A 26,494-nucleotide genomic window follows, 5' to 3' on the forward strand; every position below is an offset into this window, starting at 1 on the left:
CCTTTCTTGATTAATCGGAATCGTCTCTCATCAAGAAGGTATTAAAGTTGGAACTTGTCAAATGAATCTTTAAAGACCTGAAAAAAAAAAGAAAATTCACAAGGCAAACTCGCATGTGGATTAGCTAGGACATTCCTCACTTTTGCTTGATCACTTTCCTCCTTTTCACTCTAAAAGTTTCTTTTTTAATCTCAATGAAACATTCATCTTTCCTATGCTCTTTTCTTTCACTCTTTTTTTCCTCTTTTTCATCCTCAATCTCTTTTTCAAAGTTCTTTTCTTGCTCGCACTCTTTTTCTTGCTCTTTTCGTTCAAGCTCTCTTTTTTCTTTCAATTTCTTTTATTTTTTGCTCATTTTCTCTCAATAACAACTCTTGCCTTTCTTTTTTTTTTTCCTGATTTCTTTTTCTCTCATTCTTATTACAAAATGGAGTTAACATGAAAGAATCAGAATGAGAAGATTTTTGTTGGGTAAGAATGGAGGGATTTACATTTGAGACACGATCAACTCTTCGTGAGTGAATTTCTGTGGATGAGCACTTTGATGCAGTTGAAGAGATACTTGTGCCTTCTCATTTTTTACCTTGAAAGGCTTCAAACTCATGGTTTGCTTTATAGCAACACGAATTCTTAGATAAATAGGAATCACGACATGGATCTCTTATCAAGAAATCATTAGACGTTTCTCTCCTTGATGATCTTGCTTCCATCATTTGATTTTGAGGAGTTAGTGCCCGTTGGGCTCTTTCTTTCAATTGGTTCAATTTTTCTTGCATTGGCTCTAGACGCCATTGGAGCATTTGATCCATCTCACAAATAAAGGCTTGGTATGCTAAATTGGACACACCACCTTTAGCAGGAATGCTTCTTTCAAGACTACGAGACATAGTGTTGTATCCTCACCACAAATATCACAATTCACTCAAAAAGAAAGAAAATAGAGGAACTCTCCACTCGTGTTTCACTTAAATTTTTTGCTTTACCTCCTATTGCTCTGACCACTATCTTGCCTTTTTCCACTCGTATCTGCCTCTCTAAGTTCGTAAGTGACTACTTTTTGACTTAACAGCAAATCTTCGTGGGTCGGCTTCAAAAGTGTCGCAAAGGTAGGAGTTGATTTCGGGTGTAGGGTAGGCTGAAAGAAAAAAAAATAGTGTACTTGAAGTGTGGCGAAAAGGGTTGTAAGGGAAATTTGGAGCTCAGGAAAATAAATGACCACCTTTCAAACAAAAAAAAAGAGGAAAATATTTGAATTAAAAAAAAAAGAAAATGCTAGTTTTTCTTTAAAACGAACTAAGCTGTTTAACAATTTATGACTCAAAACAGTAATTTAAGTTATGTTGAAAATATTCAAAAATGTAAATCCGCAGTTTCTGAAATTCAATCCAAAATAACAATTTACGAAAATCCCAAAAAGAACTTATACCACAATTCTTATAATTACTTATAGTCTAGAACAGCTTGAAAAAAAAATTAAGAATTGAAACGAAACACTTTATTTAACCAATTCGAAACTTATCTATCTGATAGCTCCAGAATGCTGAGTCCATCTACAGAATACGAGAGTACTTGAAAGGGAAAAAACTAAGGGGGTGAGCTATGCAAGCTCAGTGTGAGTCCAAAACGTAAATGAAAGACAGAAAAGCGAAGTTTAAAAAAAACTATATTTCAGATAAGAATACACGAACATTATAAGAGAATCCTACACCAAAAGTCATACATACGAACCATTTCCATAAGTCATTAACAGAGACAAAAACACTACTCCATACACACCGAAGTACTAAACACATCAGATAATTATTATAACGCAACAATTTGGGGCTTTCATAATCAGACATAACCATAATATTCCAAAAAATTTAAGTCAAACGATTTTTAATGATACAATAAATACAATGAATACAAAACCCACCCAAACCATCTGAACACCACTTCGACCATCCTGCACACCACATACAAGCTATAATAAGCCCATCCACCCTACACACCACATAAGACCATGATAGGTCCATCCTGTAATAGCTCGATTTTGGGGCTAGTCGGAACAGTAGTTTCGGGACCACGAATCTGACATAGAAAAATCCATTTTTATTATATTTTTATGGTCTACAGTTTTATGGAACTATTTTGTGAAAATCTCGTTTGAAAATTTTAACGTTTGGGCACTCAATTTAGTTAAAAGGACTAAATCGTAAAAAGTGCAAAAGTTGAGTTCTACTTGTTAAAGGTGTCCAATTGCTATGATATTTTAAATTAGAGGTCCTTAGTTGGTAATTAGACCATTGGATAAATTAGTGGACAAAAATGGATATGAATAGGTAAAATTCCAAAGTTATACATTAAGGTGCATTTTGGTCATTTGGTAAATAAAAGAATAAAAAGGGAAAATAAAGTCAAAATTGGTGTCCATCTTCCTCACCTTGGAAAATTTTACAAGGAGACTTTCAAGCTTGATTGTAAGTACATCCTAGCCCCGTTTTTAATGCTCTTTACATTTTTGAAGTCCTCGTAACCCGATTTACCTATATCTACCATTATTTTGAAGTAGGGTTCATGTTTAAAAATTTTCCCATGTGTGACATGCATTTATTTTGATGTTTGATGGAAGATATTGTATGTTTAAGGTGTGATAAACAACTTTTACTAAGTTTTAGTGAAGACGCATAAAAAGGACTTATTTGTAAATGTTGTAAAAATGGGTAGTAGAAATGTGATTTGATGAAAAATATGGACTGTTATAAACATGATTTAGGTTCGGTTAGGCTTGGATAACAACGAAAATGAATACATTTCATTTTACGAACCTAAGGACTAATTTGTAAAAATATGAAAACTTAGGGGTAAAACTGTAATTTTACCATAATATATTTTTGGACAACATTGGGCAATGTGATAATTAAATAAGTTAAATTTTCTATTATAGATAAAGAAAAATGAAGTTTAGAACTTGATTGGGGGAAAAACAAGGTTATTGACAATTAGGTCCATTTCCTACTATTTTGTACCAAGGTAAGTTTGGGTGTAAATAATGCAATGTTGTATTAAGTATTTAATGTTTAATATTGCATTAATTGTATGATTGTTTCTATGGAAATATTCAACGAAATTTTAACAATGTGAAAATCCCGATTGAACCTTAGGATTAGTTTAGGATACAAGTGACATGTCACTAGGAAACCGTGTGTTATGTGATCTATGTAAATTTAGGTGCTGGTCATGTACGTCCTACCGGTGGCTGGGTAGTCCGGCATGTGTTGCAGATACCTGACAGCTTGTGTGAGCAGGCCCGTGATTAGCTCGTGTGCGAGCCCTATGTGTTATGAGATATGAGGTAGCATTGGGTACATATGTGGCACTTATGTGCAAGACTTTCCTTGTATCCGATAGTATTCCAAGTGTTCAACGGGTAATCCAAAGAGTATATCAAAGTTAACAGAGTACGCAACTATGTTATGAGTTGGTACAAGTATGTATGTAAAACTCATGAGCATGGACTTTAGTATGAGATGAACTCTTGGTAAGAATGCTAATGAGTAAGTTATGCCTAGGATATACAATGATATTTATGTTAACTTATGTTAAGTAGTTACATGACTAATGTATAATTTATGTTGCCTATTGTTTGTATGCAAACTTACTAAGCTTTAAAGTTTACTCCCCTTTTCTTTCCATTCCTTATAGTGTCGCCAAGCTAGCTCGGGGATCAAGGAACGTTGGAGCTCGATTCACACTATCAAATGATTGTTTTAGGTATACCTAGTTTCAATATTTTGAGTATGGCATGTATAGGGACTTGGTCATTTTGTTATGTGTCATATTGGTTTAGCCAAATGTGTTGTCATTGTAATAGTTAATGATTCATTTTGTATATAGCCATTGGAAGTTGGTTAATTTTAATCTTATTGGTCATTAGTATGCTTATGTGACGATGCTTGTCATGAAGATGAAATTGACATGAATGGAAAAGAAAGTATGTAATGTTTATGCATGATAGATGTTACTATGTGCAAATGATGTATTGATATCTTGTTTGTGGCTGATTTGGTTGTATGTGTATTCTTGGATTGGTGTTTCTTGTTGTTGTGTAGGTTAGTGCAAGTAAAGGTGGCACAATAGCTTGGTAAATTGCCTTATTTTTGTCCACAAGGGCAGAGACACGGCTGTGTGTCTCAGCCATGTGACGGACACGACCTAGGGACATGGGCATGTGTCTAGGGCGTGTAAAGTCTGCACCTATTTTATGAAAATTTCGTAAATTAAATTCACCACACGGCCTAGCACACAGGCGTGTGACTTGGCCGTATGACTTCCTTTTGTGCATGACAATCATAAACAGAGAGTTACACGAGTTAGAGACACGGGCGTGTGTGACCAGGCGGCCTACCCATACGGGTGTGTGACCCTATTTTGAGGAAAAACTTTTCAAGTGTTGAAGAATTTTCTAAAGTTCTCAGTTTAGTCCCCAACCGCCTCCAATACATGTTTTGGGCCTCGTAGGCTCGTTTTTGGGACGATATGATTATAAATGAAAAGTTTTAAATTTGGATGGAAATTTACATCTCAATTTTGTATGTTTGCTTATGTTTAAGTCTAGTAATGCCTCGTACCCTGTTCTGGCGTCGGATATGGGTAAGGGGTGTTACATTTAGTGGTATCAAAGCTACAGTTTAGTCAGTTCTCGGACTAACGTAGCGTGTGTACGAGTCTAGCTATACATGCTGTATATAAATTGTGATAGTGTGATGACTCTTGACAATTTTAAACTGTGTTTTCATATATTAATGGATCCCGATCGAGCTATGGTAGATCATGTAGAAAGTAATACACAGGCTCCCGCCCAAGGGACGCTGCCAGTTGAGAGTAGACCCATAACTGTGAGTTAGGGAGGAGAAGCTCAGGAAGCCTTCTTCCAGATGATGAACGAGTGGTTCTTAGGGTTCATTCGAACAAACACAGCCGCTCAACAATAACATGCTACACCCCTTGCTAATCCTCAACTTGTCTCCATAGTGCCTCAAGGTATGGACTTTATGAGATTGAATAGAACCCCGGATGATAAGATTAGAAAGCAAGGGGCTGAAGAATTTAGAGCAAATGCCGATGATGATCCCGAAAAAGCATAATTTTGGCTCAATAATTCTATTAGAGTGTTCGATGAATTATCTTGTACACCTGATGAATGCTTGAAATGTACTATATCTTTATTGAGGGACATGGCATATCACCGGTGGAAAACACTAGTATCTGTGGTTCCGGAAGAGAGGGTTACATGGGAATTCTTTCAGGAGGAGTTTCGAAAGAAGTATATCAGTGAGCAGTTTATCGATCAGAAGCGTAAAAAATTTCTTGAGCTGAAACAAGGCCGCATTTTAGTCGCTGAATATGAAAGAGAGTTTGTTCGGCTCAACAAGTATGCTATAGAACGTGTTTCCTCCAAAGATATTATGTTTAAAAGGTTTGAAAATGGGCTTAATGAAGACATCAGATTGTTAGTGGGTATTCTTGAGCTGAAAAATTTGTTGTGCTAGTAGATCGAGCTTGTAAAGCAGAGGAACTGACCGATGGGTAAAGATACAAGAAAGAGACCGATGGGTAAGTCATTCCAATCTCAGTCTAAGAAATCTAGAGAGATGCATCTCGTTCACATGCTACAGTTAGGTTCTCAATTAGAAATCGTGGGAATCAATATTTGGGTTCTAAAGCTCAGACTACTTCTATTGCGAGCATTGGTAATCAACTCAATAGATCTAGATGCCCACATTGTGGAAGATATCACCCCAGCAAGTTCCGAATGAATGACCGAGCTTGTTTCAAGTATGGTTCCCAAGATCACTTCATTAAAGATTGCCCTAAGATGATTGAAAAAGAAAAGTTTCAGATTATAAGGCTGAGTAATACTGCTTCTAGAGGGAGACCCCCGAGAAATACCAGGAATGAAGCTAGCAGCACAAATGTAATGAAGGTTTCAACTGCAAGATCTGAAGCTCGAGCACCTGCTAGGGCCTATGCCATCCGTGCTCGCGAAGAAGCAACATCTCCTGATGTTATCATAGATACTATTTCTCTTTATGAAACTACTGTTATTGCTTTGATTGACCCAGGATCTACCCATTCATATGTATACATGAATTTGGTAATTAGTAAGAATATGCCTGTTGAGTCTACGGAATTTATGATTAATGTGTCAAACCCTTTAGGCAATCATGTTTTAGTTGATAAAGTATGCAAGAAATGTCCTTTGATAATTAGAGGTCAATGTTTTCTGGTTGACTTAATGTTTCTGTTGTTTGATGAATTTGATGTTATATTGGATATGGATTGGTTGACTATGCATGATGCTATAGTAAATTGTAGACGGAAAGTTATTGAATTGACATGTGAAAATGGTGAAATTTTTCGAGTTGAATCAGATGAGTCAAATAGATTGCCAATTGTGATTTCTTCGATGTCTGCTCAAAAATGTATAAGAAAAGGTTGTGAAGCCTATCTTGCTTATGTATTGAATACAAAAGAATCTGAATTGAAAATTGAATCAGTGCCAGTAATGTGTGAATATTCGAATGTGTTTCTGAAAGAATTGTTAGGTTTGCCTCCAATTAGAGAAGTTGAGTTTAGTATTGATTTGGTCCCTAGGACTACACCGAGATTGATAGCTCTGTATAGGATGGCCTCGATCGAATTGAAGGAGTTGAAAACTTAGTTGCAAAAACTGACAGATAGGGTTTTGCGAGACCAAGTTATTCTCTCTAGGTGCTGCGGTATTATTTGTAAAGAAGAAAGATGGATCCATGAGACTTTGCATCGATTATCGACAACTTAAAAAAGTGACTATAAAGAACAAGTATCCCTTGCCAAAAATTGATGACTTGTTTGATCAGCTGAAAGGGGCAACACTGTTTTCAAAGATAGATTTGAGATCTGGATACTACCAGTTACGAGTTAAAGAGTCAGATATGCCAAAAACTTCCTTTAGAACAAGATACGAGCACTATGAATTTCTTGTCATGCCTTTCAGACTAATAAATGCTCCTGCAGTTTTTATGGACTTAATAAACCGAATTTTTTGACCATATTTAGATAAGTTTGTGGTTGTTTTCATTGATGACATACTGATCTATTCTCGAGATGAGACAGAGCATACAGAGCACTTAAGAACTGTTTTGCAGACCTTGGGAGAAAAATAATTGTATGCTAAGTTTAGTAAAAGTGAATTTTGGCTTCGAGAAGTCAGATTTTTAGGACACATTGTTTCAGGTGATGGCATCCGAGTTGATCCAAGCAAAATTTCTTCTATTCTTGAGTGGAAACCACCAAAGAATGTATCCGAGGTTAGAAGCTTTTTGGGACTAGCCGGTTATTATAGACAGTTTGTTAATGGATTTTCTATGATCACTACTCCTATGACGAGATTGCTGCAAAAGGATGTTAAGTTTGAGTGGTTTGAAAAATGTCAGCAAAGTTTTGAGAAATTGAAGGCATTATTAACTGAGGCACCAGTTTTAGTACAATCTGATTTGGGGAAAGAGTTTGTAATTTATAGTGATGCGTCATTGAATGGATTAGGATGTGTATTGATGTAAAAAGGCAAAGTGATAGTTTATGCCTCGAGACAGCTAAAACCGCACGAAAAGAACTACCCGACGCATGATTTAAAGTTGGCTGCCATTTTGTTTGCCTTGAAGATTTGGAGACATCATTTGTACGGTGAGAAATTTCATGTCTTTACCAATCATAAAAGTTTAAAGTATCTAATGACTCAAAAAGATCTAAACTTGAAACAATGGAGATTGCTCGAGTTATTGAAGGATTATGAACTAGTGATTGACTATCATCCGGGAAAGGCGAATATAGCCGCAGATACTTTGAGCAGAAAGTCCTTGTTTGCTTTGAGAGCTATGAATACGAAATTGAATTTGTCTAATGATGGCTCAATTTTGGCCGAGTTAAGAGCTAGATTGATATTTATTCAGAAAATTTGTGAAGCTAAGAAAAATGATAGTGAATTGCAAGCCAAAAGAGCTCAGTGTGAATCAAGTAGTGATACAAACTTTCAAATCGGTTTAGATGATTGTTTAATGTTTCGAGATAGAGTATGTGTACCGAAAAATGATGAACTTATTCAGAAAATTTTACATGAGGCACACAGTGGTTGTTTATCAGTTCATCCAGGTAGTACGAAAACGTATAATAATTTGAAGAAATTGTATTGGTGGTCTAGTATGAAAAGAGATATTTCTGATTTTGTATCGAGATATCTGATACGTCAATAAGTAAAAGCTGAAGACCAAGATCCTTTGAGATTACTTCAGCCAGTGATGGTACTCGAGTGGAAATGGGACAGAATTACCATAGATTTTGTGACAGGTCTACCTTTGACTCCCAAAAAGAAGGATGCCGTTTGGGTTGTCGTAGACAGATTGATGAAATTGGCTCATTTTATATCTGTAAGTACTGATTACTCACTTGATAAACTTGCTAATTTATACATTGCTGAAATTGTTAGACTTCATGGAGCACCTATTTCTATTATATCAGATAGAGATTCGAGGTTTACTTTGCGGTTTTGAAAAAATTGCAAGAAGCTTTAGGAACGAAATTGAATTTTAGTACAGCTTTCCATCCGCAAATCGACGGTCAATCCAAGAGAGTAATTCAGATTTTAGAAGATATGCTCCGATGTTGTATTCTAGAATACCAAGGTAGTTGGGAAAAATATCTATCGTTGGTTGAATTTGCCTATAATAACAATTTTCAATCGAGCATAAAAATGGCACCTTATGAGGCATTATATGGTCGAAAATACTGAACTCCATTGTACTGGACAGACCTCAGAGATAATCAAATTCACGGGGTTAACTTGGTTAGAAAAACCAAAGAAAAAGTAAGGGTGATTCGTGATTGTTTGAAAGCTGCTTCAGATAAACAAAAATCGTACAAGAAGAGAGATTGAATTCCAGATCGGTGATAAGGTATTTTTGAAAGCATTTCCATGGAAGAAAATTCTAAGATTTGGTCGTAAAGGCAAGTTAAATCTGTAATTTATTGAGCCGTATGAGATTTTTAAAAGAATAGGACCGGTAGCATATTGGTTAGCTTTGCCATCTGAGTTGGAGAGGATCCACAACGTATTTCATGTGTCAATGTTGCACCGTTATATATCAGACCCTTCACATGTGATTTCACCAAAAAAAAGTTGAGATTCGTCCAGATATGACTTACGGTGAGGAACCGATCAAAATATTAGCCCGAGAAGTAAAACTGTTGGGGAATAAAAGTATAGCTCTTGTGAAAGTGTTGTGGCAAAGGATGGGTTGAAGAGGCTACTTGGTAGCTTAAGGAGGCAATGAGAAAATAGTACCCAAACCTATTTTCTGGTAAGATTTTCGGGGACGAAAATCCCTAAAGAGAGGAGAGTTGTAACAGCCGGATTTTAGGGCTAGTCGGAATAGTGGTTTTGGGACCACGAATTCGACATAGAAAAATTTATTTTTATTGTATTTTTATGGTCTAAAGTTTTATGGAAATATTTTGTGAAAATCTAGTTCTAAAATTTTCACATTTGGGCACTCAATTTAGTCAAAAGGACTAAATTGTAAAAAGTGCAAAAGTTGAGTTCTACTTGTTAAAGGTGTCCAATTGCTACGAGTTTTAAATTAGAGGTCCTTAGTTGGTAATTAGACCATTGGATAAGTTAGTGGACAAAACTGGATATGAATAGGTAAAATTTCAAAGTTATGCATTAAGGGCATTTTGGTCATTTGGTAAATAAAAGAATAAAAAAGGAAAATAAAGTCAAAATTGGTGTCCATCTTCTTCACCTTGGCCAAATTTTACAAGAAGTTCATAGGTAAGGTTTCTTCAACTCTCAAGCTTGATTGTAAGTAGAGGTGTGCATGGGTCGGGCTACCCGGCCCGGCCCGAAGGCCCGCCCGAAATGTGGGAGGGTTTGGGCAATAATATAGGCCCAAAAAATGGGCTTGGACAAAAAAATATAGCCTGTTTAAAAAATGGGCCGGGCCTCGGGTAAGGTATTTTTAGCCCGGGCCCTGCCCGGCCCGAATCACTAAAGGACAAAAAAAATCTGCATATTTTTTTTATTTTTGAATGTTATTTTCTTGTTGTTTTCTCCCTATTTTGCTACCATTTTACTATTATGATGCTATTATTTTGTTGTTATTGCTTGGATATTGTATAAAATTTATTTTATTATTAATTTTTTTATTATTTTAAAGGCATTTGTTAATTTTATTATTATTTTAGAAGCATTTGCTTGTTAAGTTGCATTTATCTTAGTGTTATTTAAGTCTACATATTTTTTAAAGTTTATTTTTAATTTGTTGGGAAATATTTATTTTGATATTTTTGTATTTTGATGTATTATATATATTTAAAAATAATATAAAAATTAATCTGGTAGTAGGAGTCTCTACCGGTTTTAATATTTTTATTCGGGTCAACCTTGGACAAAATTTTAGGCCCATTTTTTGGGCCCGACCTGACCCGAGCCCAATAAATGGGCATGATTTTTTAGTTGAGCCCGGCCCGAACTCGGCCCGGCTCGGCCCATGAACACCTCTAATTGTAAGTACATCCTAGCCCCGTTTTTAATGCTCTTTACATTTTTGAAGTCTTCGTAACCTGATTTACCTATTTCTACCATTATTTTGAAGTAGGGTTCATGTTTAAAAATTTACTCATGTGTGACATGCATGTAGTTTGATGTTTGATGGAAGATATTGTATGTTTAAGGTGTGATAAACAACTTTTACTAAGTGATTTTTAGTGAAAATGCATAAAAAGGACTTATTTGTAAAAGTTGTAAAAATGGGTAGTAGAAATGTGATTTGATGAAAAATGTGGACTGTTATAAGCATGATTTAGGTTTGGTTAGGCTTGGGTGACAAAGAAAATGGATACATTTCATTTTACGAGCCTAAAGACTAATTTGTAAAAATGTGAAAAGTTAAGGGCAAAACTATAATTTTACCATAATGTGATTTTTGGACAGCCTTGGGTAATGTGATAATTAAATAAATTAATATGCTATTATAGAGCAAGAAAAACGAAGTTCGGACCTTGATCGGGAGAAAAACAAGGTTATTGACGATTAGGTCCATTTTCTACAATTTTGTACCGAGATAAGTTTGGGTGTAAATAATGCAATGCTGTATTAAGTATTTAATGTTTAATATTACATAAATTGTATGATTGTTCTATGGAAATATTCGACGAAGTTTCGACGATGTGAAAATCCCGATTGAACTTTAGGAATAGTTTAGGATACAAGTGACATGTCACTAGGAAACCATGTGTTATGTGATCTATGTGAATCCGGGTGCTGGTCATGTACGTCCTACCAGTGGCTGGGTAGTCCGGCATGTGTTGTGGATACCTGACAGCTTGTGTAAGCAACTCGTGTAGCTACGTCTTAACTGACAACTCGTGTGAGCAGGCCCGTGATTAGCTCGTGTGCAAGCCCTTTGTGTTATGAGATATGAGGTATCATTGGCTACATATGTGGCACTTTTGTGCAAGACTTTCCGTGTATCCGATAGTATTCCAAGTGTTCAACGGGTAATCCAATGAGTATATCAAAGTTGAAAAAGTACACAATTATGTTATGAGTTGGTATAGGTATGCATGTAAAACTCATGAGTATGGATTTTAGTATGAGATGAACTCTTGGTAAGAATACTAATGAGTAAGTTATGCCTAGGATATATGATGATATTTATGTTAACTTATGTTGAGTAGTTATATGATTAATGTATGATTTATGTTGCCTATTATTTGCATGCAAACTTACTAAGCTTTAAAGCTTACTCCCCTTTTCTTTCCATTCCTTATAGTGTCGCTAAGCTAGCTCGGGGATCAAGAAACGTCGGAGCTCGATTCACACTATCAAACGATTGTTTTGGGTATACCTGGTTTTAATATTTTGAGTATGGCATGTATAGGGACTTGGTCATTTTGTTATGTGTCATATTGGTTTAGCCTAATGTGTTGGCATTGTAATAGTTAATGATTCATTTTGTATATGGCCATTGGAAGTTGGTTAATATTAATCCTATTGGTCATTGGTATGTTTATATGACGATACTTATCATGAAGATGAAATTGGCATGAATGAAAAAGAAAATATGTGATGTTTATGCATGATAGATGTTAGTATGTGCAAATGATGTATTGATGGCTTGTTTGTGGCCGATTTGGTTGTATGTATATGCTTGGATTGGTCTTGCTTGTTGTTGTGTAGGTTAGTGAAAGTAAGGGTGGCAAAATGTCTTAGTAAATAACCTTATTTTGTCCACATGGGTAGAGACACGGTCGTGTGTCTCAGCTGTGTGATTGACACGGCCTAGGGACTGGGCGTGTGAAGTCTGCACCTATTTTATGAAAATTTCGAAAATTAAATTCGCCACACGGGCGTATGACTTGGCCGTGTGACTTCCTTTGGTGCACGACGTCATAAACAGAGAGTTACACGGGTTAGGGACACGGACGTGTGTGACCATACGGCCTACCCACACAGGCGTATCCCAAGCCACACGCTCGTGTGACCCTGTTTTGAAGAAAAATTTTCTAAGTGTTGAAGAATTTTCTAAAGTTCTCAGTTTAGTCCTGAACTGCCTCCAATGCATGTTTTGGGCCTCGTAGGCTCGTTTTAGGGACGATATGATTATAAATGAAAAGTTTTAAATTTGGATGGAAATTTACGTCTCGGTTTTGTATGTTTGCTTATGTTTAAGTCTGGTAATGCCTCGTACCCTATTTCGGCGTTGGATATGGGTAAGGGCTGTTATATATCCACCCTACACAGCACGATATGTGGAACTAAGCCACTCGAATAATAACCATATGCAGCTGAGTTGTCATATGTTTATATTGTGGTATCACCGCTATTACGAATGTAGTTAAACTTTCGAATCAGACTCCCTTCTTTTCAAAACCAAAACCCAGATTTTCATGCAGATGCACAATGTACACAACTTACAGACAAACACACAATAGTGATATGGAAACGGAATATATTCATTTACAAAAAATCAATATCAGATTAGCTCAGATCCTATAATTAGATAGTGTTTCAATTCATAAATCACATTGCATACACTTTAAACAAACCATAAAATTAATGCTATAACTATGAACACTCATACAACTCTAAGCTATAACAAAGTCACTAACACTTATATAGAGGCCTCAACGAACGTTGGGTGACATAAGAATTGGAACGGTGAAATTATGACACAAACTGAAAATCTACGAAACAAGGCCACAAGGCCCTGGGCCCTAGTCGTGTGGAGGTTTGCACACCCGTGTGGTGGTCCACACACCAGTGTGCAAGCTTCACACGTCCATGTGACCGAGTTACATGGCTGTATAAGCAGCCCATATGACTCACTGTCCAAAATAAGGTGCAGGGCAGATACGGCCGTGTGAAAGTCTCACACACCCGTGTGCCCACTGGATATGGCCGTGTGTCCAAAACGCACGCCTGCGTGAATATCGACTAAAATCCCCAAATTTAGCTACATGACCGTGTGACACCAAAAATTGCCCAAAAACCTTAATTCTTAATTGAACACAGCCGTGTGGACCGCCGATGTGTGGCACATGTCCGTGTGGTCACGAAACCACCCTAAAACAGCCCAAAAATGCAAACTTCTTCAACAAAATGAATACCAACATCAGTAGTGCTAAAATCCACACTGAAATCAAATGGAAATCAAGAAATCCACCATCAAAACGACCCTTATTCACCTTAATTTCAGAAACACTCAAGTGATCGTCGAATTCCATAAAATTTGATAGTGATTCGATAGCAAATTTAAACAAGTTCAGAACACACACCTTAAATCGCGATTCCTAGTACCACAAACCGTTTGATTCACTCCACTAAACTGTTCGGAACCTTCTTCACCTCTAATTAAATGAATACATAAGGACAAAACTCCTTGACAAACGACAAGTAACGATAAAACCGAAGAAGTAAGAAATTACAAGAAAACTGAATTTTGGGGAAGAAAGAAGAAAGAAGGAATTACAGAAAAATCACAGAGAACTAAAGTGGGAAAAGAATGTGGAATGGTTGGGTTTTGAAATAAAAATAAAATTTAAAATAAATAAATATTTTAAAACCTAAAAAAAAATTTAAGTAAAAAATAATAATTCCTTAAAACAAAGACATGGGGACTCGAGCCCAGAACCCAGAGGTAAACTAACACACGTCCAACCACCCAACCAACAAACTCATTCTGACATCAAAACACAACAGCAAATTCAATTGCTCGACCCTCTCACTAACCCTAACTACAATCCTAAAAACTTCTAACCCCAAATTTTGGGGTGTTACAACTCATCCCTCCTTAAAGAAATTTCGTCCCTAAAATTTCCTACTAACAGAATAGATGTCTGACATAAGGTCCACCACTATGCTCCCTTTGCACACTCTAATCCCAAAGCACTACCATACCATGCTTAATTTCTAACGGAAACATTCTTAACTTACAACACACACACATAACCACTTTCTAACGAATAGACAATGAAATCATTCACGAGAAAAACACACATAGCTAACGAATAAATGGTCAATATCATTCTCATCAATAACACACAAAATTACAGTAACCTGCAACCAAACCTGACTCAATGTCACCGAAGACACCCCCTAACGCAATGCTCTATAGACTCACATCTGAGACACACCCCTGAATTTTTCCAACAATTGCTCGGATGAAGTTTCTTACAATGCCCACAGACCGAAACGTCCGCGCTACTGTTAGAATCTTCCACACTACCTTTACTGACACTCAATTGCGATTTCACACACTTCGCAGACCGAGGCTCCAACCTTAAAGGACTACGATCTCTTTTCTTCCTACAGTCCACACACCTACCTTGAACCTACTCTCTATTTCTCTCTAAACTAGCCTCAAAAACTTTCTCTAGAACCTCTCTCACTACCCGAGTCAACGCCTCAGTACCAACCTTCAGGTTATCGCTATTCGTAGCTGGTGGAACTGCATTGATCCCAGATAAACAACAACTCCTCAAGAGTCTCACCAAATTGAACCTCACTTTTAGCTTGCCGTTAGAATCCATATCGGTCTCGTAACTAAACTTTAAAAATCTAAATTCTGAAACCAAACATAAATAAACATCTAAACACAATAGTTCAAATTTTTACTGAGCTAAACTTATAGTCTCGGAGTTTCATACAAACCATCATCAGAGTCTTAGACATCTCATTTTCATAAAACATTTCCAAAACACAAATCATTTCAAAACACTTTAGTAATTTTTTTTAAACGAACACGCGCGCACATGGATACGTAAAAACACAGGCCGAGTTTTTGCAAACCTGGCTTTGATACCACTATATGTAACAACTCAAAACCCAGCCTAGAAGTTTCGACTAGATCTCGGAGGCCACATTGATCACCGAAGTGATCTAAAAGTAACTTACAAACAAAGGCTTGTTTAAAACTCATTTACAAAACAGTTTGCTAAAAACGAACTAAGCTATTTAACAATTTAGGATTCAAAACAGTAATTTAAGTTGCATTGAAAACATTCAGAAATATAAATCTGCAGTTTTTGAAATTCAATCCAAAATAACAATCTACAAAAATCCCAAAATAAAACTTATACCACAGTTTTTATCATTACTTACAGTCAATAACAACTTGAAAAAAATTAAGAATTGAAATGAAGCACTTTATTTAACGAATTTGAAACTTATCCGTCTGAGACCTCCAGAATGTCGAGTTCATCTATAGAATACGAGAGTACTTAAAGGGGAGAAACTAAGGGTACGATCTACGTGAGCTTAGTGTGAGTCCAAAATGTAAACGAAAGACAGAAAAACGGAGTTTAAAAAAAACCTATATTTCAGATAAGAATACACGAACAATGTAAGAGAATCTTACACCGGAAGTTAGACATATAAACCATTTCCATAAGTCATTCACAGAGGCAAAAACACTACTCCATACACACTAAAGTACTAAACACATCAGATAATTATTATAACGCAACAATTTGGGGATTTCATAATTAGAAATAACCATAATATTCCAACAAATTTAAGCCAAACGATTTTCAATAATATAGTAAATGCAATGAATACAAAACCCACCCAAACCATCTGAACACCATTTCGACCACTCTGCACACCGCATATGAGCTATAATAAGCCCATCCACTTTGCACACCACATAGGACCATGATAGGTCCATCCACCCTACACACCCCGATATGTGGAACCAGGCCACTTGAATAATAACCATATGCAGCTGAGCTGTCATGTGTTTGTATTGCGGTATCATCGCTATTAAGAATTCAGTTAAACAACCGAATCAGACTCCCTACTCTTCATAACCAAAACCTAAATTTCATGCAGATGCACAATGTACACGACTTACAGACAAACACGCAACAGTGATACGGAAACGAAAGTGCACATATTCAATTACAAAAACTAAGTATCAGATTACCTCAGATCCTATCATTAGATAGTGTTTCAAATCATTAATCACCTTACATACGCACTTTAAACAAACTGTAAAATCTATAACTATGAATACTCACACAACTCTAAGTTGTAACAGAGTCCGTAACACTTATATAGAGGCATCAACGAATGTTAGGCGACATAAGAATTGGAACAGTCAAATTATGACACAAAACTGAACATTTACGAAATAGGGCCACACGGCCGTATACCCTGGCCGTGTGGAGGTCTACACTCCCGTATGGTGGTCCACATGCTCATGTGTGAGCAAGTTACATGACCATGTAAGCAGCCCGTGTAACTCACTATCCAAAATAAGATGCAGGGAATATACAATCGTGTGGAAGTCTCACACGCCAGTGTGCCTACGAGACACGACCGTGTGTCCAAAACATACGCCCGTGGGCATATTAACTAAAACTCCAAATTTAGCCACTCGATTGTGTGGCACCAAAAATTGCCCAAAAACCCTAATTCTCAATTGAACACGACCGTGTGGCCACCCGTGTGGTCACGAAACCACCCTAAAATAGCCTAAAAATGTGAATTTCTTCAACGAAATGAATATCAACATTAGTGTGCTAAAACCCACACCGAAATCAAATGGAAATCAAGAAATCCACCATCAAAACAACCTCTACTCACCTTAATTTCAGAAACACTCAACAGATCGTCGTATTCCATAGAATCTAACAATGATTCGATAGCAAATTTAAACAAGTTCAGAACACACACACCTTAAATCGCGATTCCCAGTACCACGAACCATTCAATTCACTCTACCAAATCGTTCGGATCCTTCTTCACCTCTGATTAACACGAGGACAAAACTCCCTTGACAGGCGACAAGTAACAATAAAACCGAAGAAGCAAGAAATTACAAGAAAATTGAATTTTGGGGAAGAAAGAAGAAAGAAGAAATTATAGAAAAGTCACAGAGAACTAAAGTGGGAAAAAGAAAGTGGAATTGTTGGGTTTTGAAATAAAAATTAAAATTAAAATAAATAAATATTTTAAAACTTAAAACAAATTTAAGTAAAAAAAATTCCTTAAAACCCTAATTCCCAATTGAACATGGCTGTGTGGACATCCGTGTGGTCACGAAACCACCCTAAAATAACCCCAAAACGTAAACTTCTTTAACGAAAAGAATACCGACATCAATAGTGCCAAAACCCACACTAAAATCAAATGGAAATCAAGAAATCCACCATCAAAACGATCCCTACTCACTTTAATTTCAGAAACACTCAAGAGATCGTCGTATTCCATAGAATCTGACAATGATTAAATAGCAAATTTAAACAGGTTCAAAACACACACATTAAATCGTGATTCCCAGCACCACGAACCGTTTGATTTGCCTCACCAAACCGTTCAAAACCTTCTTGACCTCTGATTAAAAGAACACACGAGGACAAAACTCTCTTGATAGACGACAAGTAACGATAAAACCGAAAAAGTAAGAAATTACAAGAAAACTGAATTTTGGGAAAGAAATAAGGAAGAAGGGATTACAGAAAAGTCACAGAGAACTAAAGTGGGAAAAATAATGTGGAATGATTGGGTTTTGAGATAAAAATAAAATTTAAAATAAATAAATAAGTACTTTAAAACTTAAAACAAATTTAAGTACTCAAAACCTAGAGATCAATTAACTCACATTCAACCTGCCAACCAGCAAGTTCATTCCAATATTAAAACGCAACAAAAAATTCAATTGCTCGACCCACTCACAAACCCTAACCACAAATCTCAAAACTTCTAACCCAAAATTCCGAGGTGTTACAAAAAATCATTCAGCACTCAAATAAACTTGCTTCATACAAAATAATAACTAATAAACATAATTAATCTATATCAAATAATTTGATCATTTAAATATAGTGTTAATAATAAAATTTCTAATCATTATTAAATCATTTTACGAACTAGAAAAAGTTGATATATTTGTAAGTTAAACTCTACACGATTCAATTTTTACTTCTTTAATAGTCAATAAATTCATCATAATAGTTTGTCAATAATATATAATTAATTTAATTATAATATATTATATTATATTTATATTATTTTATTATTTTAAAATTTTAAAATTTTAAATACACAATATTCAGTTACTTATTATATAAATAATTAAAATCTTCTATTTAAAATTAAAGTATTACTTTTTTAAATTTTTGGTTAACATAAACATAATAATTTAAATATAAATTAATTTAGTATATTTATTTATTATTACGTAAATTCATTTAATAAAAGTCTTTTCATGAAATCAATATTTTTATCTATAAGTATGATAAAATTTTTTATTCAAATAAATTTATTTAACTAAATATTTTACTAACATTAAAATTATCATTTATAAATGTTATAAATAACAAAAAAATTAAAATGATAAATTCAGGAATATAATGAACCACCAAAAGCCAAGGCTATATTGGAAATAGAGGTGTGCATGGGCCGGGCTACCCGGCCCGGCCCGAAGGCCCGCCCGAAATGTGAGAAGGTTTAGACAAAAATATAGGCTCGAAAAATGGACTTGGACAAAAAATAAGGCCCGTTTAAAAAATGGGCCGGGCCTCGGGTAAGATATTTTTAGCCCGGGCCCGGCCCGATTTCACTAAAGGACAAAAAAATCTACATATTTTTATTTTTTATTTTTGAGTGTTATTTTCTTGTTGTTTTCTCCATATTTTGCTACCATTTTACTATTATGTTGCTATTATTTTGTTGTTATTGTTTGGATATTGTATAAAATTTATTTTATTGTTAATTTTCTTATTATTTTAAAGGCATTTGTTAATTTTTTATTATTTTAGAATCAATTGCTTGTTAAGTTGCATTTATCTTAGTGTTATTTAAGTTTACATATTTTTCAAAATTTATTTTCAATTTGTTGGGAAATATTTATTTTGATATTTTTAGTATTTTTGATGTACTATATGTATTTAAAAATAATAATATAATATAAAAAATTAATAAGGGCGGGCCGGGCCGGGCTCGGGTTTTAGTATTTTTATCCGGGTTGGGCTTGGGCAAAATTTTAGGCCCATTTTTTGGGCCCGACCCGGCCTGAGCCCAATAAATGGGCATGATTTTTTAGTTGAGCCTGACCCGAACCCAACCCGGCCCGGCCCATGAACACCTTTAATTGGAAATATGTTTCACTAAACTGTGCTTTTATATATTATATATGGGAAATTCATTTACACCGATATAAAATTATACTTTCGTATCTCTTTGTATTATTAAATTTTAATAATCAAACCATCATATTTTATATTTATTCATATAGATAATGCATGTCAAATTTGATGTAAATTAAAAATTTTAACTACTTTTTATGTAAATAAATTTTAATAGTTTAATAAATATTAATATATATATATTATTTTATACTTTTATAATAGAAGATATCAGATTGATTTGAAAATTTACTTGCATGACAAATATAATTAGGGAAATTATTTGGTGCACTGTTAGTGGGGGTTTTAGAATCCACAAGTAGGGTCAGGAGATTGACAAGTGTTATATAAGAGTATAGTAAATTATTCTAATTTTTTAAAGTTACTTATAGAATAAAAAGTACATTGCTAGTGTACCAAATATTCACTTATATAATTATATCGATAAATTTAAAATTTTGGATTATTAAAATATATTAATTGTATAAAAGATAAGCAACAGTATAATCCCTCCGTATTATATATTATTGATTTTTGAGTATAGATTATAAATTATAGATGAAGCATGTAACATGTTTTTGGACTTTTAATATCATCACAAACTTTATTTTCCAACACTGGCCCAAGAACTCAACCCAATCAGTACCTCAACAAACGACGTCGGTTTGAATATGAAGCACCACGACGTCGGTTTTGTAGATAAAAACTAAAGCTCGTCCTCTTCCTTGGTTCTTTCGTTCCTCTTCCATCTCCAGTCCCGTGATCGCGAAACCACCACACACATCGTACTCTTCTCTTTTCTCACAATTATCCCTTCTCTTGCAATGAAGATTTTCTCCGTTTTCTTAATTTCCTTTCTCTTCTTCGCATTTCCTAGGGTTTGCTCTCTTTCTTCTTCTCCTCTCTCAATCTGTTTTAATATAATTGGATCTGTTTGTAATTAATTTAATTTAATTTAATTTAATTGATTCGATTTTCTTTTTTTCTTTTTCTGATTTCATCACAGGCTGAATCTACTGGATCCGTTTTCTTCATTGATAGTACAAATAATCAATTTCTTCGCTCTCAGTCCTCCAACGATGTTGCTCAGGTTTAACTATTCATTTCCTTAATTTGAAATTAATTTCTTTTAATTTATAGTTTATGATGGATTTTAAGCATCAAGAGATTGTGGATGGTTTTCTATTTGGCCAGAATATGTAAATTTGGAAACTAATATCTTGAATCTTATTAGGATTTAAATTCAGTAATTTAGCTTATGCATATGCTTTACTTTGTATATCACCCTTTTTATTTTTCTTCTTCATATTAATTTTGAAGATTGTAATGATAACTTCTTGTCACTATCTTTTTACTGTAAGTTATATATGATAAAAAGTGTATATATTGTCTTCTTAGATGGATCTTGGAAATAGTGGGGGTAGTATTTTCTTCAAAACCCTTTTATTTTTCTTTTTGTCACGCGTATTTGATTATCCTTTGTTCGTCATGTCTCTAATTTTTAACCTAATTCTGATCTTGCTTCTCACTTCCATTCTTTTTCCACTTAAATAGTCAGAGTCGATGCTGTTAACTGAAGTTGGTGCTACTGTATCAGTCTTGCTTGGTTTTGCACCACCCACTACCCTTTCAGCTGCTGGTTCATCTAAGGTCGTTCTTTAGTTATTAATCCTGAGTAATTAGCTTTTTTAATTCTTTGTTTTTTCAAAAGCTTGAAAGACATACTTTTTTTGCAGCTAAATGAGGTTCTCATTCCTAATCCATTTAATAGACCTCGAGCTGTTTTTATGCTTGAAGTCAGTGGAATCGATGGTATCTTCACTTTAACTTGAAGTGCATTTTCTGTGTTTTCTTTTTCTCCTACTCTCTCCTCTGCATTTTATTTAAATAAATGTTCTTCTGTCTTCAGATCCTCTTGTTGTTGACCCCAAGAATGCTATCTTCGGAAGAGCCTTGAAGAGTAGTGTAGATCTTGGCTCAAGTAAAGCAGACATTCAGCTTCTAGGTATCTGATCATTTGTCACAATGTAAAACTAGCACACTTTAGTCATAACTTTTCATGTTTTTTTGAATATATTTCCTAAATGCTTCTATTCATTAATTCATTGGGATCTGTTCATTATATTAATTTTCTTGCAGATGAAGAGGAAGTGTCTGTGGTTTCTTTGGATGAGCCTCTTGGAGATTACACTGAAGAAGATATTATTGACTTTGTTAGTTTACTATTTGATACCCTATTTGTTTCTCTTCTCGGTTTTTATTTTGGTCACACATGTCATAGTGGTTTATATATATATATATATATATGTTTAGGCATGCTGGTTGGGTGGATCATATGTTGCTGATGCTGCAAAACCTTTTCATGGAGTAATGACTATTCCTGTGGCAGATGTTGACAATGTGACTCTTCGTATGCCAGAGGTCTTGTTCGGGAACCATCCTTTCATCTGCTGTTTCATGATTTTTTTTTTTTTTTTTTTTTTAAACTGATGCTGGGATAGTATTTTCTAGTGAGTTCTCATTACCTCACTGAGATCTTTAGGTTTCAATTCTTTGCAGAAAGCACACAAGGAATTTGTTTCAAAACTGCTTGCTCTGTACCGCAATATAAGGAAAGCAATGGAGAAGCATGGACATTTGTCAAAGACTTTGCGTAGACCTGCAGAGATAATAATGGGTTCTTTTGATGGTATTAAGGTACATAACGTACAAACTTGTTTTTGCTAACTAGTAGCATTTTGTTTCTATAGATTGATGTTTCTCTGGAAATGTATTTGAAGACTATCAAGTTTAAGTGGAAGGTTTCTTATTTCCTTCAGTCCACTTTCCCTGATAAGAACCACTTGTTAATTACATTATTGAAGAAGAAAGAGTTTATTTGCATTGCGGTACTTTTAGTTAAAACTGATATGAGAATGTCATTGCTCTGTGATGACAAATGGCATTCTTACCTGCCATGCTTGCATGGCCTTGTTAATGTGTCCCTTTATTCTTATCAAATGTGTAATGGGGACACATGTCGTTTTATCTACAAGAATGATTATCAATTGTCTCTTAACTATTGGCCTAAAGTGCAGAAAATAGTTAATTCTATCAAGTAATCTATTTTCATACTATTTTAGTTTCTGTACTGCCTTTTGTTTATGTTTCCTTCCTCGTTTTTTACCCATTGCTAAACCTTTTATTTTTTCCCTAAAACAAATTAAGGTTTTGCTGGAGCAGCTAGACAGAGATGGTGTTGATAAGCTAGGAACTAGGCTTCTGCTTGCCACACTTTCGAATATATATGGTTTACTGCAGACAGCTTATGGAGGTTGGTAACATTGAACTCTCCATCATTGAACAAAAACGACCTTCACCAATTAAGAGTGATAAAAAGCTGGTATTCCAGTTTATGTTCTCCATTTGCATGCTCTATGTATACAAAAGTAAAGCCAGACATAGTTTGCAACTCTATCTAAAGAAAATAATGATATATGTTTATTAATCTATTTTATCATAGGTTTCTTTATATGCAATAGTGAAGCTAGACATGCTAATTTACATGCAAGGCTCTGTGCATTTATTCTGGTGATAATATTTCTCAAAGTTTGCTGCAAATGCTTTTATGGCATTTTCCTTTCTATCACCCTTGTCCCCGCAACCTCTGGCAGCTAAATTGTTTAATAATTCTAATTGATGATCGATCAGGTCAAATTGTTGGAGTTATTGTCTTCAATGGGGTACCTCAGCCAGAATCAAAAACATTGATGAATGTGATCTATACCTCTCGCTCATCTCCACGTTGGTTAGCAGACACAACAAGCTCTGCTAATACCACCCTTGCTGCACAAGTGTTGGTTAGAAGGACCCTTGCTTGGATAACTGGAGTTGTTCTTCTTATTGCAACTCTCTTGGGGGTAAGATCTGTTTTATACATTAATGTCCAATGCCGGGCATTACATGCTTCCTATAGTGCATTGTCAACATTTCTTGTAATACCTTTTGGAAGCAGTTGAAAGTTCTTTTATTCCCTTTTTTCCAACAACTGGAAAACCTGGGCAAATTTTTGACCTGATGCACTCATTTACGCTTTATGTTTTTCCCTCAGAGGTGTCCATTGCCCTTTTTCATTTTTCTAAGATTTCAGAAACAATGCTTTTATCCCATTTTATGGCCAAACTGAAATTTGTATCCTGTAGTCAGAATTACTGACCCTGGAGATTGCTTTCTCTGTCTAAGAATATTAATAGATTAGAGGAATTTTGGTATTCATACTGCTCTAAACTCTGATGTTTGATTTCAAACAATCTGGGACTTACCAGGTTACAAGATTGACTATGGAAAAGATGGTAGGGATCAATAGAAATGTACCGGACCTTTGTGAAAGAAATAAAATAATGATCTCTTTAGATTGTTAGTGGGAAAGGTTTTTGTCTGTCTTTTATTGTCCCTATTGACTGATTTAGGAGATGTATTAACTCGTTTCTGTTCATTAATCAGTGGTGGCTGTAAGTCTGTTTACTCGATTGATTATGTTGTCAATAACTGTAGAATCAATATCCATTCTTAGTTTACCTTTGTGTGCTTACTGCAGGTTTACTTCCTTCTGAATATGCCATTGACAAGGGACACACTTTTGTATTCAAATGTCAAGCTAGACTAAGCTGGAACATTAGAGAAGCGGACAATGATTTTTAATATTTTTATGTGGGAAATAATTCAAGGATATCATGTATTTTGTTGTTTATTCAATGATGTTGGATTAGGTTAATCGGAGGTGAACCAAATGCCTTTTCCTTTTTCCTAGGCATTATTAGCAGCTTGCATCAAGTAGAAAATTGGGCTATTTTTCAGGGTTCCCTTTCGATTTGGGCAAAGGGGATGCGATTGAATTGATCTCTTGTTATTGTATCTATATATCTTTATTATTGTATGTATTTATCTATCTATATACACATATCATATGGTGTTCTAAGAGGTGATTGTGTTTGTTATCCATTTGATTTTGGCTGTTTATTAAGTTTTCACTTCATTATTTAGTTTGTGGCAATTTTAAAATTTCTTAATCATTGTTGTTGTAGCAACAATCTAAGATAAGGGTTCAAATGTGTTTAAAGGGGATTGGAGAGTTATAGATAGTGTAGGGTTTACATTGGAGAAAGTTAAAAATGTCCTGTTAATTAATGTAATAACGAGGAAAAGGTTCAACTTCAATAAAGAATAGGGAGTTACGTCTTTTATATTGAAAATTCTGTAATAAACATAGTTTACTTTATTTTTGGCAAGGAATACTATCGTGAAACTTCAAATAAGTTACTAGGTGGCTGCGCGCACTTTGTTGCGTGCATGTTAGAAAGGACTTGGCAAACATGCACATATATATGTTATGCATGCATGTATTCAAAACAATTAATCTTCATTATCCAAATTAAACGCCCCCAAACAGAAAAAAAATCCAAATCAATGGTTCCTTATTTTAAGTCAACTCAAGATGTACAGATCAAAGAAGAGACCACCAATCAAGGACCAGAGAGAAAATCAAGTCCAGCACCCAAAAGAGCCTAAAACAGAAATAATAAATCGCGACAGCGCAAGCAGTCAAACAGCCCAAATAAAAGCAAAATTTCAGCATTCGTGAACCCCTAACAGATATAGACAATAGGTAAAAGTAAAATGACAAAAAAAACACCGACATTGTCTACATATTTATATCATCGTTTACAAAAGAGTAAAGCATATTTAACATTGTTTTTGTCATGTTTTTTACATACAAAAAATCAAATGCTATAGAGCTATTTACACACACCCAAAAAAATAGGATTTGTCAAAAAGAATTTGCTAACATGTCATATATAGAGGATGCTGACAATAGTTATAACTTGTTATTTAGTATTATAGTTTGTCAAAATTCGAAAACAGTGAGCAAATTGATCATGTTATGTCAATCTCATAGACCATAATCCATTCTTTCTTTGTCCCTACAGATGACAATACTATTGTTTAATTTATAAACATTTTATATTCTAAGATGAAATTAGTTTAGAAGTCTTGGGTGTTTCATAGGTGATTCTTCAGGAAATAAGTCATCTGTATTTGTGATGCTGATGGGACCTCAAGAAGTTTTTCAGCTCCATGTTGTGTGGAATTTGTTTGCTGGATTGGAAAATCTGTTTCATGTGTGGTTTGGAGAAGTTCGCTTGGGGATAAGCTGCAGAAAGGTTGATTAGATAAAGAAATACACATATAATTAAATCAAACAATAGTCTGACTTCAAATAACAAAATAAATTCTCTTAACCTATATTCACAATAAATTAGTTGACAACTTATATTATATACCAGTCTTGTTTGAAATGTGACGGGTGCTCCATCATCCCTCAATAAGATGTGTTTCAATGAATTATAACACCTCATACCAAATTCGGTCTCCAAGTCCAGACTACAAGGTGCTACACTCAAGATTCGAAATTCACGATCACATAATAGAAGCAATATGAAAACAAAATTATCTAATTAGCATTGCAATATTCATTTTATTAAAAAAAATATTTTTAAGATGTAAAAATTTATGAAGTAGCTTAAAATGCATACAACTTTATAAAGTTTAAAGGAAATGTATCCTACGGCCCTGGGTCGTCTCGTTGTATGCATATTACTACAAGAAGCAAAACTGTCTAAGCACGACAGATTCTAGCTTGGTCCCTCCTCAAACTCTCGAATTTCTCCTATTACTTGCAATACACAAGAACACTTATGTAACTTAGTGAGTTTTCATACCTTGTATTAGCACAGCGCTAGCTAGC

General features: G+C 34.8%; 1 protein-coding gene across 2 annotated transcripts; it reads left to right on the forward strand.

Annotated features, from left to right (window-relative positions):
* Nucleotides 1–20,355: 20,355 nt before the first annotated feature.
* LOC108480321 (uncharacterized) lies at nt 20,356–24,669 on the forward strand. 2 transcript variants are annotated; one of them, XM_053019606.1, is made up of 11 exons: nt 20,356–20,588; nt 20,717–20,800; nt 21,265–21,360; nt 21,447–21,522; nt 21,620–21,715; nt 21,850–21,923; nt 22,024–22,131; nt 22,270–22,407; nt 22,933–23,023; nt 23,401–23,609; nt 24,287–24,669. In XM_053019606.1, the coding sequence occupies exons 1-11, from the start codon at nt 20,535–20,537 to the stop codon at nt 24,353–24,355; spliced, it is 1,095 nt and encodes a 364-aa protein (XP_052875566.1). In that variant the 5' UTR covers nt 20,356–20,534; the 3' UTR covers nt 24,356–24,669. The 2 variants fall into 2 exon arrangements, with proteins under 2 accessions (XP_052875566.1, XP_017638760.2); XM_017783271.2 differs by having other exon boundaries at nt 20,363–20,588; nt 22,918–23,023.
* The last annotated feature ends 1,825 nt before the right edge of the window (nt 24,670–26,494 follow it).

This window comes from Gossypium arboreum, chromosome 10, assembly GCF_025698485.1.
Source record: "Gossypium arboreum isolate Shixiya-1 chromosome 10, ASM2569848v2, whole genome shotgun sequence".
In the NCBI taxonomy this organism is placed as follows: Eukaryota; Viridiplantae; Streptophyta; class Magnoliopsida; order Malvales; family Malvaceae; genus Gossypium; species Gossypium arboreum.